Here is a 13,875-nt window from a genome sequence, read left to right on the forward strand (position 1 = left end):
TTACACTGCTAGAGTCTATATCCAGCCTACCTTGTTGTAAAAAAAAAAAAAAAGACTCAAGCCCAATAATTTAAAATTATTCCATGTTGGTAGTTCTCCTAGGCACTTGGTAGAAGCAATCACAAATAATATCTTAAGGAATGAACTTTATATTAAAAGCTTGAAAATGTCTACTGATAAAGTTCTAAGCTAGATGAGCTCACAATCACAAATAACTAAATCCAAGAGTCAACAAGGCACAACGAGTAAGAGCTGATGGAAATGCCAAACAAAAGAAGTAGAGCTGCAAAGATTACACCTATTGGAATTATGAGCAGCAGAGTATAAAATACTTATATATGAAATCATAAAAAAATTGAAAGTATGTTAAAAAAAAGAGAGAGGCTCTCAAATGTGTATCAGGCAAATGTGAAAATGTGGCAAATAATACTTCTACAAATGGAAAAAAGTAAATGGCCAAGACTTTTCCAGAACTGATAATAGGAAACAATCTCAGATTTAGGAAACCCAGTAAATCCCAATCAGGATAAATAAAATAAAGGTCCACTTAGCAGTGTTACAGTTAAACTATAGAACACCAAACAAGAAAGCAAGATCTTGAAACCAGTAAGAAAGAAAAGAAAAATTAAATATGAAGGAATAAACCTTAGACTAAATGTTGACTTCTCTGAAGGAACTGCTGGTTGGAAAACTATGGAATGATAGCTTTACAATGCCAAAATCAGAGTAAACTGAGACTTTTGTGCCCCATCCCCAATTTTTACATCCAGAAAAATGATCTAAGAATGACAGCAAAATAAAGACATATTCAGGATATTCAGAACTATGGCTTTCAGTTTAAGGTTACTGCCAGCCTATGGATACTCCAAGGAAGGCATTCAGGGGAATAAATATCCTGAACTCATTCTCCTTCCTTCCTTATTTGCTGAACTTAATGGGGTCACAAAGAGCTGGACATGACTTAGTGACTAAACAACAACAAATCAGAAGCCAGAGACTAAGGGAGCCTTTTCAGTTTGAAGAAAAATAAACAAAAATCCCAAAGCGTCTAGGGTCACTGAATAGGAACAAATGGGAGGCATCCAAAATCTTTCTCTCAAATAGATTTTTTTTGGGGGGGGCCAAGCTGCACAGCATGTAGGATATTAGTTCCCCCACTAGGGGCTGAACCCTCGCCCCCTACAGTGGAAGTGCAGAGTACTAATCACTGGACAGTCAGAGAAGTGCCCCAAATAGTTTTATAAATCAAGAATTACCTTGATTCCAAGCCATTCAAGAAAATAAGTTACACATATCGCTCATGAGCACAGATGCAAAAAATGTTAAACAAAATAGCAACTGAACTCAGCAATGTGTAAAACGCAATATATCAAGGCAAGTCTGGATCATATTAAGAATACAAGATTGACTTAAAATTAGAAAATGATCGATGTAACTGACCAAAATAGTAGATTAGAATGAAAAAAAAAAAAAAAAACAACCCATAAGCTCATAGCATTTGAGAAAATGAATGTTTGTGATAAAAAGGCTTAGGTAAAGGGAACCCTTGTCCACTATTGGTGGGGATGTAAACTGGTGCTGCCACTACAGAAAACAGTATGAGGGTTCCTTAAAAAACTAAAAATACAGCTACTATATGATGCAGCAATCCCACTCCTGGACATATATCCAGAAAAACCGAAAACCTTCATTAGAAAAGATACACGTACTGCAGTGTTTACAGCAGCACTATCTACAACAGCCAAGAGACAGAAGCAACGTGAGTGCTCATCAACAAGCAGCTGGGTTAAGGTGTGGTGTATATCCAGCGGAATATTACTCAGCCATAAAAACAACAAAACATCGCCATTTGAAGCAACATAGATGAACCTAGGAAAATTACACTTAGTGAAGTCATACCGAGAAAGACAAATACTATAATGGTATCACTTACATATGGAATCCAAAAAATAATACAAATGAATCCATATACAAAAGAGAAACAGACTCACAGACAAGAGAAAACAAAGGAGGGAGGGGAAATTAGGAATATGGAACAAACACAAATACTATACATAAAAAAGTAACAAGGATTTACTGAATAGCACTGGGAATTATATTCAATATCTTATAATAATCTATAATGGAAGATAATCATAAGAACAACTGAGTCACTATGCTGTAAACCTGAAACCTATACAAAATTATTAATCAACTATATTCAGTTTAATTAGAGGCTCAGTCAACTAGGAAGAGAGGCACACATTTCTTAAAAAAATAGTTATTTAGTTGTGCCATGCCGTAACTGTGGTACATGGGATCTTTGATCTTCATTGTGGAATGTGGGATCTTTAGTTGCAGCATGTGGGTTCTTGTTTGCTGACTAGTGACTGAAATCTGGTCCCCTGCATTGGGAGACCAAAGTCTTAGTCACTGGATCACCAGGGAAGTCCCTGAGGAATACATTCTAAACATGATAGACATCCATGATGTAGATGATATAGATATGATACATCTTTATCAAAATCATACTAAATGGGAATGTTAAAGACATTCCATTTAAAAGAAGGAATAAGTCAAGAATGACTAATACCACAATTATTATTTAGCATTGTATAGGAAATTCTAGTCTGTGCATTAAATTAAAAATAAGTACACAGATTAGGAAAAAAAACTACCATAATTCACATGACTGATTATCTACAAAGAAAATTCAGAAGAGTCTATATATTATAAGAGTAAGAAGAGCTTTACAAAATGGCTAAATAGAAGATAAACATAAAAATTTAAACTGCATTACTATACAGCAACAAGAGTTAGAAGATGCAATTTTAGAAAAGATACTACTTAAAATAACAAAAAGTAAGATATCTGGTAATCAAACTAACAAAATATTCAACACATGAAAGACATCATCATGTAGAAAAGTATAAGCTTTGAATGAAAGACTTTAAAGGAGAAGTAAATAAATGGAGAGATGTACCATGATCATGAACAGGAAGACTCAGTATCACAAAAGATGTAAAAATTCCATGAATTTACCTATAGACATCATAACAGTTCAAACAAATACCAGAAAGAAATTTTAATTTGACAATATGATTCTAACATTTATGAGGAAAGCCAAGTGTCAGCCAAGATGGAACTGAAGGAAAAGTAGGCTGGATGATTTTTCTCTTCTAGACATTAAAGCTTATCACAGAATGGTAGTAATTTACAAATAGAGCTATTGGTAGAGTCACTCAAACAGAAATATGGATAAAAGAGAGAATTCAGAAACAGATTCTTCATATATAGAGATGTAGTCAGGATAGAGCTTATACTGCAGATTACTGGGAAAATATGCCAGAAAATTGCTTATTCATATAGAAAAAGAAGTACGGATGTCTTATGTACTGAATGTCTGTGTCCCTCAAATTCATATACTGAACTCCTAACCCCCAACAACTGCAGCCATGAAATTAAGACGCTTGCTCCTTGGAAGAAAAGCTATAACCAACCTAGACAGCATATTAAAAAGCAGAGACATTACTTTGCCAACAAAGGTCAGTCTAGTCAAAGCTATGGCTTTTCCAGTAGTCATGTGTGGATGTGAGAGTTGGACCATAAAGAAAGCTGAGTGCCCAAGAATTGATATTTTTGAACTGTGATGTTGGAGAAAACTCTTGAGAGTCCCTTGGACTGCAAGGAGATCCAACCAGTCCATCCTAAAGGAAATCAGTCCTGAATACTTATTGGAAGGACTGATGCTGAAGCTGAAACTCCAATACTTTGGCCACCTGATGTGAAAAACTGACACATTGGAAAAGACCCTGATGCTGGGCAAGACTGAAGGCAGAAGAAGGGGACGACAGAGGATGAGATGGTTGGATGGTATCACCGACTCAATGGAAATGAGTTTGAGCAAGCTCTGGGAGTTGGTGATGGACAGGGAAGCCTGGCGTGCTGTAGTCCATGGGGTCGCAGAGTCAGACACAACTGAGAGACTGAACTGAACTGACTGAACCCCAAATATGGTGGTATTTGGGTTCTCTGGGAGGTTATTATGTTTAAATGACATCAGGAAGGTGAGGCCCTCATGGTGAGATTATTGTCCTTCTAAGAAGAGGAGAGGTGGACTAAACTCATAATTAAGAAAGGTGAAACATTAAAATTTCTAATAAAAACATTGGAGAAATATCTTTATGAATAGGGTAAGAAAGGATTTCTTAAATAAGACAGAAAAGTGCTAACTTACAATGGAGAATATTGATATATTTTACTGCATTAAATTTAAGAACCTCTATTGATCAAAATACACCATCAAGTAAGTATAAAGGCAGCCATAAAAGGAGAGATGATGTTTGTAATACATACAACCAACAAAGGATTGCATCTATATATATAGAAAAAAAACAACAAAAAGTGCTAAACAAACATTTAGCAAGGAAGAAAATGTGGATGACCAATGAACATATCAAAGGACCGTTAACCTTGGCAACCAAGAATATACAAATCATATTTACATGCATGTACATACAAATCATATTTACATGCATGTTTACATATTAAACAGTGTGACAATTCCAAGAGTCAGTGATAATGTGGAACATTAGGAACTGTCATACCTCAGTGGGAGGATCAACTTGTACAGCCATGATGGAAAAACAAACTTGACACTGCCTAGAAAATTTGGACGCATGTGTACATTTCCTCTATCAGGGCTACTTCCTAGAGAAATTAATGCACGTGTGAACCAGGAGACGTGCACAAAATATGTTCTCTGTGGTATTATTCAGAACCATAAAAAAACTAATCACAACCCAAATATCATCAATACAAGAGAGCTAATTAATGTATATAACACAATGAAAATTTACATAGTAATGAAAATAAATGAACCACGGCTCCATTCATCTCTATTGCTAAATGTCACGATCAATGTGGACTGAAAAAAAGGGCAAAGAAGAGCTATGAAAAGCAGAAACAGACAAAACTGAAGAATATATTATCTTACAAATAAAATTCAGGATAGTGGTTTCCTCTTGGCAGGAATGGGCTAAAAGAATGTGATGGGGGAGGACAACCCAGAGGTCATCATCAGGACTTGCTGGTGGTCTGGTCTTCAGCTGAGGGGTGGGTGGTGCCTGCTCTTCTCATTATTCCCTCACTAGTCTGTACATGTATAGTGTGTATACTGTGTGGCATACCTGTGTATTATAAATATGAAACCTTGGTAAACCTCAGACTTTCCTTATCAGTCTTTGTAGAAAGTCACATTTTAAAAAGCACAGTTAAAACAGCCCCAAATTGTGATTTTCCAAACAAAAATTTTTTTAAATGGTAGATTATGAAACAACCTGTAATTCCTTTCTTAGGACGTCCTTTCTCCTGCTGGCCATCCAAATGCCATCAACACTCAGAATATTTATTGTTGGCCTGAGGAAACAACTGAGAGCTTCAAGGCCTTTAGCCTTAATGGTTTGCCTCCTTGATAAATAATTTCACATTCTCCTCAACTCTATGGAAGCTCAGGATTCTCCATCAGTGGAGCTCCCACCACAGTCATGGCAAAGTGTGACAATGGCAGTGATCTCAGTGCCCAAAGGCCCCTGCAGGCCTCCATTCTATATTTTCACCCCATGGGAAACTGCTTGAGGAGTCCTGCCCACCAGGGATCAGTTTATGCAGATTTTTATCAGCCACTGTGCACTCAAGTGTTACTCTTCCCACAAAATCTCTAGAAGGCAACTCACAGCAGGATCTCTGATGAGATATCTAATAACCACTCCAGTTATTTCATAGAATCCTAGAATCCACTAGTCAAAAAATTAAAAAAAGATGTCACACTAGATGACGTGACCAATGTCTCTGTACCAAGGCTCATCACTGTTGGCCAGAAGTGTCTTAGCTTACACACAAGGTGATTTGATAAGAACTCCAGTGAGACGGTTAATTCTTGAGCCATTCGTTGCTTAGTATCAGCAGCCTGCCCCCACTGCCCTCTTTTTTTTTTTTTTTTAAAGTTTCTAGCACTGCCTTCTGATTTTGCCAGTTGGGATTTAGGATACAACCCTTGCCACCTATAGCAACCATTTTGAGGTTTATAAATATCAAAACCTTTCAAGTTTTAAGAGGTGTGTTCCTTCCCCAGTCTCCCTAGTCACCTTAATTTCATCATCTGATGTTCTCTGTTCCTTCTCCAGTTCCTTCTTTTCTTTCCTCATCACAAAGGCCAGCAAAACTCCATGCTTCACTTTGCTTATTTCAGTAGCAGGACAAAGTTGGCCTGCTATCACACAGCACATGAAGAGAAGGTGTCCCTTGGAACATGAGTCCCCAGTTGACAAAAGTGGCTGAGATGACAGAGTATCAGTGTGGGTATTGGGTCACTGGGCAGAGATTTTGTGTGTTCTCTTCTTGAGTGGAGTGAGTCTTTCACTAAATGGGCTCCAAACTCTAGCTAGATCATTATCCAAGCGCATAAGGATTTTGGTGCTTGCTGTCTTGGATGCCAAGGTAGAGAAAGAGAATGATATTCCCTTCAGAAGATGAGCTAACAAAGTTACCTGAGCGAATTTGCACAGGGAAAAGACATGAGTGGTCTTAAAATATCAGAGTCCCCTTAGATAGCACAATTTTCCTTTCTATTTCAGGAGTGTCAGTACCCCTCTGCAGGATAGTGAAATAGATGCAAATTGAGTGAAAATACTACCACTGTGATCTCATGTCTAGATGTAAACATGGATATAAGGCAACAATACATAGTACTTCTGCCCTCTCTCCTGGGCTTTAAAAAGGATTTGAACTTGTACAGATTAGTTTTGCCAATAGCAGTAGATCTTTTCAAACAGACCTCCTTGCAACTTTGATTCTGTATTTAAAAATGTGGTGCCAACTCTTCTCCATCATTCTCACTTCTGGGATTACAGCTGAAGATGTGATGATCATGAGAAATGCTCCTGAGCCGACCTGAGAACATGGCAAGGGCTTAATGCTCTCAGAGTCAGGCAACGTGCCCTCAGCTACAGATAACAGCTAAGAGGATGCCAGGATCCATTTAACACAAACAAACCTAAGAAAGTTCTAAAGAAAATGAGGTAAGGAGGGCAGATAATATCTAATGTCTATTAGGGAATCACTTAGAACTAGGAAGTAGAAAAGACAGAATGTTACTTTTCAATACTGCTTTCATGAGTAATTCTTAGAAACCACAAAATGAGTATTGTGAAAGGTTTGTTTTTGGAAAGGTACAAGGAGGTTTCCAGAAAAACATCTACCTCTGCTTCATTGACTAGGCTAAAACCTTGGACTGTGTGGATCACAACAAACTGTGGAAAATTCTTAAAGAGATGGGAATACCAGACCACCTTACCTGTCTCCTGAGGAACCTGCAGGTCAGGAAGCAACAGTTAGAACTAGACATGAACAACGGACTGGTTCAAAATTGGGAAAGGAGTACGTCAAGGCTGGGTACTGTCACCCTGCTTATTTAACTTATATGTAGAGGACAGCATGAGAAATGCTGGGCTGGATAAAGCACAAGCTAGAATCAAGACTGCCAGGAGAAATATCAATAACCTCAGATATGCAAATGACACCACCCTTATGGCAAAAAGCAAAGAAGAACTAAAGAGCCTATTGATGAAAGTGAAAGAGGAATGTGAAAAAGTTGGCTTAAAACCCAATATTCAAAAAACTAAGATCATGGCATCTGGTCCCGTCCCTTAATGGCAAATAGATGGGGAAACAATGGAAAGAGTGACAGACTTTATTTTCTTGGGCTCCAAAATCACTGCAGATGGTGACTGCAGGTGTGAAATTAAAAGACGCTCCTTGGAAGAAAAGTTATGACCAACCTAGACAGCATATTTAAAAAGCAGAGACATTACTTTGTCAACAAAGATCCATCTAGTCAAAGCTATGGTTTTTCCAGTAGTTGTGTATGGATGTAAGAGTTGGACCATAAAGAAAGCTGAGAGCAGAATTGATGCTTTTGAACTATAGTATTGGAGAAGACTCTTGAGAGTCCCTTGGACTGCAAGGAGATCAATCCAGTCAATCATAAAGGAAATCAGTCCTGAATACTCATCAGAAGGACTGATGCTGAAGCTGAAACTCCGCAACTTTGGCCACCTGATGAGAACTGACTCATTAGAAAAGGCCCTGATTCTGGGAAAGATTGAAGGCAGGAGGAAGAAGGGGACAACAGAGGATGGGATGGTTGGATGGCATCACCAACTCAATGGACATGATTTTGAGCAAGCTCCAGGAGCTGGTGAAGGATAGGGAAGTCTGGCATGCTGCAGTCAATGGGGTCACAAAGAATTGGGCACGACTGAGCAACTAAACTTAACTGAAGAAGGAGATTTGAAGTAATAGCTTTTTTTTTTTAAGTAATAGCTTTAAGTACAGTGAGATAAATTTTGTATTCTACCCCTCAAATAAAATAAGGTATAAGTAATCTGTTTGCATACTGACCAAGAAGCTTCCCCCTCCCCACCCTCAACCAAAATGAAGAAATGTTACTCACGTTGGTGACATATTCGATATCCTTCCAGAGGATGCACTCCCTGGGAAAATCAGCCAAGTCTAAGAAGTGATCCACCACCACTTGGCCAATTAAGTCATGGCGAGAGAACCTGTCAAAGTCATAGACAGAGAAGTGAAGCTTCCTGGCTGCAAGGTCATTGTAGGGAACTGGAAATAAAAACACTTCATCAAACACCGGGTTCAGGGTCTTTCTGTGAACTTTAGTCTGGTGTTTCGTCTTCCGATCAGGAAGCAAATAGATCTTGACGTAAGGATCTGAAGTCCCAGAAAAGTCCTTGGCGGGCAAGTTGACAGCTTTGTGGATCTTCACTATGAGCTGCTCTAAGTCACAGTCATATTTTAAAATGAAGTTCAGTTTCCCACAGGATTTACTGTTACTCCTTCTCCCATCATCATTATCCAATGACCTCTGCTTATATAACTCCGGTTTAATTCGACCAATGCCAGTCAACTGTTCCTGTTTTGGATATTGTTGGATATTGAAGTCTGGGTTTGATAGGTTGAGTTGTCTTCGGATTGAATTGTGCCTTGAATGAAGAGCAAGAGAGAACAAAGTTATAACCTCATTAGCTCTGGGTCTTTCACAAACCTGTGCCTGGGATGTAGGTAGACTGCTACATACTATTAAAAGTTTAGATCTGTACGCATTTTTTAAATCTAAATTTAAAATGCTTATCAATGTGAGTAAGCTGTTCCCCAAGGCTTGAAGCTCAAAACTGAGGCCTGGGCATCTGGAAGTGATCTTACTAACATGTGACCTTGGAGCTTGGAGGGTTTAATGCACTTTCTAAACTGTCTAATATGACATTAGAGAAGCTTATTCAGCTGGTGGGGGGTAAAGATTTGTACAAACTGGTTTAGAAAATAAAATTATTCTCCTTAATATATAGTATGGTCCTGAAACTGAAATAATTAGCTATGTGGTATCTTAAAAAGAAAGGATATTTTTCTAAATTATATAGAATTTCTTGGCACTGGTTTTTAGCCTACTAAGGATTCACATTCTTATGGGATAAATCAAATCATTTCATCACAAGAACATAGTCTTTGCTCTTCTGGAAATGTATGTGACAGGATGCATCTGTTTGTAGGGGATTCTGTTGACTCTGAAAGATACAAGTGCCAGCTCCATGACTGTGCTTCCATTGTACCACGTGGGTGATTAGTGATGAGGTGGGAGGGCTTTATTTCTATAATAAACACTATAATTTTTATGAGACATAAAAATTAAAGGTAAGCTATTATAAATCTATATATGGATTCAGTTAGAGAAGGTTGGACACTGGTATTACAAATTAAATCTTTGCTATCAGAATCTATACTTCACCCTATAAGTTTGCTGGCTTGGGTCAAAAGTTTTCCTGAAAATCTCTTTGCCATATGTATGGGTCCTCACAAACTGAGAGGAGTCATTACACAGAAAGTTGTCTTTAAGGTTAGTTTTGTTCATTTTAGTTCATAGCTATTATATTGTATTTTGTCTCTCAATCACCTTAATTAAAATAGCTCCTCTCCACCAGAAGGTGAAAGGGGAACAGTCAAACTGTCTCCGAGAGGTTAGTAAATAGTTGAAGAGACAGAGTAAGCACTGGAGTTTGCCTTCTTTTCCTTTCTTAAGACTACTTTATGAAATGAAGGTGCAAATACGGGATTAATAGGCCCTGAAGTATACTTGAAATTATTCTCCCTTGTCATACAGATGCTATGATGCTAAACATTTCTCTTCATCCTAAAATACCCTCCTGATTACTAATCACTCACACGATACAACAAAAGCACAATCACAGAGCTGTCACTTGCACCTGTCACAGCCAACAGTCTACACTCAGCCATACACATTCCCACATGTGCAAAAACCGTGTGGCCTGAATGCTTCTCTTGTGGAATTTTAATTTCTTACAAAGAAATCCACTCACCATCTTAAGTTTTCTCTGTATCTTTTGATTTTTCAAGGAAGGAAGGGGAGAGTCGGGGGAACAATGATAAAGCTCTCTGTGCTACCACCCAGGTCAGTCCCTGTCTAGATGTTGAACCTTTGCAGTGCTAGACTACAGAGTTTTAATCCTGCTCTACTGGGATTTCTGGGCAGAAAGGCTCCCAGGGAGCAGCAAGCCTCAATCTCTATGCAAGGGTCATAAGTGGCTGGAACCAGCTTTGGTTTCCTCTGCTGGTGATTTTTCTCTCCAAGCTGGTTTCAAACAAGGGCCCTGCTTGAGTCTGGAGTCAGTTACCACCTATGATGGGCAATTCTGGGCGCTATCCAGTTAGTCAGTGGTGCAGTTTAAATACTAAAAGTGCATCTTCAAGACCTATTAGATGTGCCATCTTGGCACCAATGTCTATGATGGAACATGGGTCCTGTGTCTACACCAGCGCAACCCTGCTGCCACTTTTCTCCTGAGGTGGTTGCCTGAGCAGACTCTCTGTGCCTAACAACTTAACTGCGAGGTTTTTGAGTCATGGCTTTGGACTCCTCACAGCAGCATTTTGTCTTATCTCTCATCTGCAAGACTAAACCTGCCATGTACATTTTAATTTAAAATATATGAACTTGGCTGCTTGGCAATGGAACATATTCTGTTTTACTCTCACATTTTCTTAGACATGAAATCTGGAGAGAAATAAATCCTACGTGTTCTGCTCTTCTAACCAGAATGGACTGCCAGGGGGTGGAGGGGATGGGCCAGGGAAGGAAGGTATTATGCAGAGATTTGTACTTCAAAGACCAAAGTAGGAGCCCATTACCTCAGAATCCAACTGCACAGGAGGACTTCATTCCAAATTCCAAGACTGCTGAAGATTCTTTTTAAAAATCAAGCACAGGTATGAATACTACTGTCTACCCAAAAATTTTACGCAACTAGTTTCAGTCTCAACCTTTTTCCTCCTATTCAGGATCACACATACTATTGGGAAACCAGCTGAATCCAACTGTAAGGAAGTGGCTTAAAGCAGATGGCAAAGACTGTAACAGGCCATGACAGTGCTCACTCCCTGGGCTTTCTTTCACTTCCAGTTTCCCTCAGGAAAGAGTGAGTGGTGACTGGAGGTGGGGGCATGGACCAGCAAAGCTCAGAGCAGCCAGAGAACCAGGGTAACCATCACCCTGCTGCCTAAAGTCGGCAGCTAGAAAGGAGAGCAGGGAGGCTTCCCTCAGGGACACAAAGGAGAAGATGAGGTGGAGGAACTGGAAAATCAATATTCCACAGTTTCCATGGGCTACTTAAACAGAGGCAGGAGGAAAGAGCAAATCAAAAGCAGAAAAGAGTAAAGATAAAGAGCAGAATGCCGTGACCTGAGCTCCCCTAGAGATGAAGGGTCTGAAACAGTCAGTGGAGGTGGACCACAGTAAAGTAGAGCCCCCTCTCCAGGGTGAGGATCTGGAATTCCGCCTAGGGACACAGAATGAGTGTAGCAAGGAGGGATGTGTGTCTGAAGCAGACAGTCCTCTGAGTAGGTCTGGGGAGTCCTGTATTTTGATGTTTTCAGCACTTAATATGCACAATGAATGGAAGGAAAGATGGGCCCCAATGAGGGTGGCCAAGAAGGAAAGCTGAGAAATGGTGTCTTCGGTAAATAAGTCACCCTAATGTTGACTGAGAGGAGCTGGCCCCAGGGCTGGAGCTCTCAGCTTCCTCCACCTCTTGCCCCACTCAAGGTGGGCAGAAGCCATTTTCCTGTTGTGAAACAGGCAAGGAAGAGGACGTCACCATTGGACTTGGCTGTCCCAGACCTGAGCTAGAAGACTGGTGGCTGAGCCTGGAGAAAGCGCAATTTCCAAGTTGACCAACCAAATCTGCAAAGCTGATTTCCCACAACAAGTTCAAAAACACACTTTCAGGTCTGAAGGAATGTGAGCCTGTGCTGATATGAGCCAAGGGTAAGGATAGGTGGGTAGGTGCCTACACACAAAAGGATCCCCCCTTTTCTTCCATCAAATTTGAATTAACCAGTTCCAGCACCCCACTCTGAGTCTCCAAATAAAGTCTCAGTCACCCAAAAAGCCAGCCACCTCAACTGGATCTTTTTTTTTTTTCATTTATTTTTATTAGTTGGAGGCTAATTACTTTACAATAGTGTAGTATCCACTGGATCTTAAGAAAGAGGACATTACTACAGTTCAACAAATTTGAATGTGCGAAGTAAGAGGTCAGGTAGGGACGAAGAGAGAGAGAGGCAAAGCCTTGTTACTGCCTTTCAGGAAATGCCCGGCCAGGGGTGAAGAGAGAGTTGTACACTAACGTACATCAGGGCAGAGGGGATAAGAACTGACTGGATGTTAGGGAGAGGGATAAAGAAAGGCCTCTGACTTGGGAAACTGTCACAGTACTTGGAGACAGTACTTGAGCTGAGCCTGCCTACTTGACCTGGCCTCCCACTTCTCAGCCTCCCCGCTGATGCTCTAGACCTCAATGGAGAAACTAAGTTTTCCTCTTGGGGCCCAGCTCTTCAGCACGATGAGACCTTCAGCTCTTCTGCCCCAGCAGCTTTCCCCTCACACATGCCCACATCTTCCATTCCAGGTTTTGTGTTAAGAACCAGAGTTCAGAATTTCCCTCCCATTGCTGGGTTTCCCATGCAACCACAGACAAGAGTATACTCTTTCACCCTCCCTCATCTCAGGGACCACATCTCAGAGAGGAAACTTGGCTCATCCCTTCCCTGGTTTGAGATACTACTGTTTCAAGGCTTTGGGGTCCAAAGACAGGAAAGAAAGAAGCAAATAGTGACTTCAGAACCATCATGGGTTTCTTTACAAAGTTCAAATCAAGACAATCTGGGAACAGGAAACTGACCTTCCTGGAATCTTCCCTTGTGAAGGAGAGAGGAGGGTTGGGTTGCTCTGAATCACAAATGGACACAGAAGAAGGGGGAGTAGTAGACAGACAGACACAGTTAACGGACTACAACAGCAGGAGGAAATGGGATTCAGAGGCTTACAGAGTGAGTGAGAAAAGGGAGATGCAGGTATCTGGCCTTGGAGGGTGGAGGTGTGGGCTCAAGTGCTGCTGCATACATGAAGCCTGTCTTGCTCCCCCCACCCTCAGCCAAGTTAAAAAGGCTGAAACCTTGGTGTCACCTTCAAATATTTTATTCTGTTACTAAAATGAGCCTATGTCCACCAACACGTTCTCTAAAGTGTTCGCGTCTCTAGAGTAAATATATACATGCCATGGACATAATAGTTCCTGATAATTATCCCAGTAGAGAAAACACACATTTATATCTCGTTTCAGGGTCTCATGGAAGTTGAGAGAGGTCTAGGCAACTTTTATTTTTGAAGATGTCAGTTTATTAAAATCTGAACACATAACTAAAAGACTAATTCAAAACATTATGTTTTAAATGTTTACATCTAATCAA

The 13,875-nt window shown here is 40.0% G+C and overlaps 1 protein-coding gene across 1 annotated transcript in view; it reads right to left on the minus strand.

The window, feature by feature from the left end:
* Positions 1-13,875, minus strand: part of SYT9 (synaptotagmin 9) — a 212,663-nt gene that overhangs the window by 118,315 nt on the left and 80,473 nt on the right. The window contains exon 3 of the mRNA XM_061134626.1: positions 8,492-9,038. Within this exon, the coding sequence (XP_060990609.1) occupies positions 8,492-9,038 (547 nt within the window). The remainder of the gene's footprint in view (positions 1-8,491; positions 9,039-13,875) is intronic.

Source organism: Dama dama, chromosome 1, assembly GCF_033118175.1.
Source record: "Dama dama isolate Ldn47 chromosome 1, ASM3311817v1, whole genome shotgun sequence".
In the NCBI taxonomy this organism is placed as follows: Eukaryota; Metazoa; Chordata; class Mammalia; order Artiodactyla; family Cervidae; genus Dama; species Dama dama.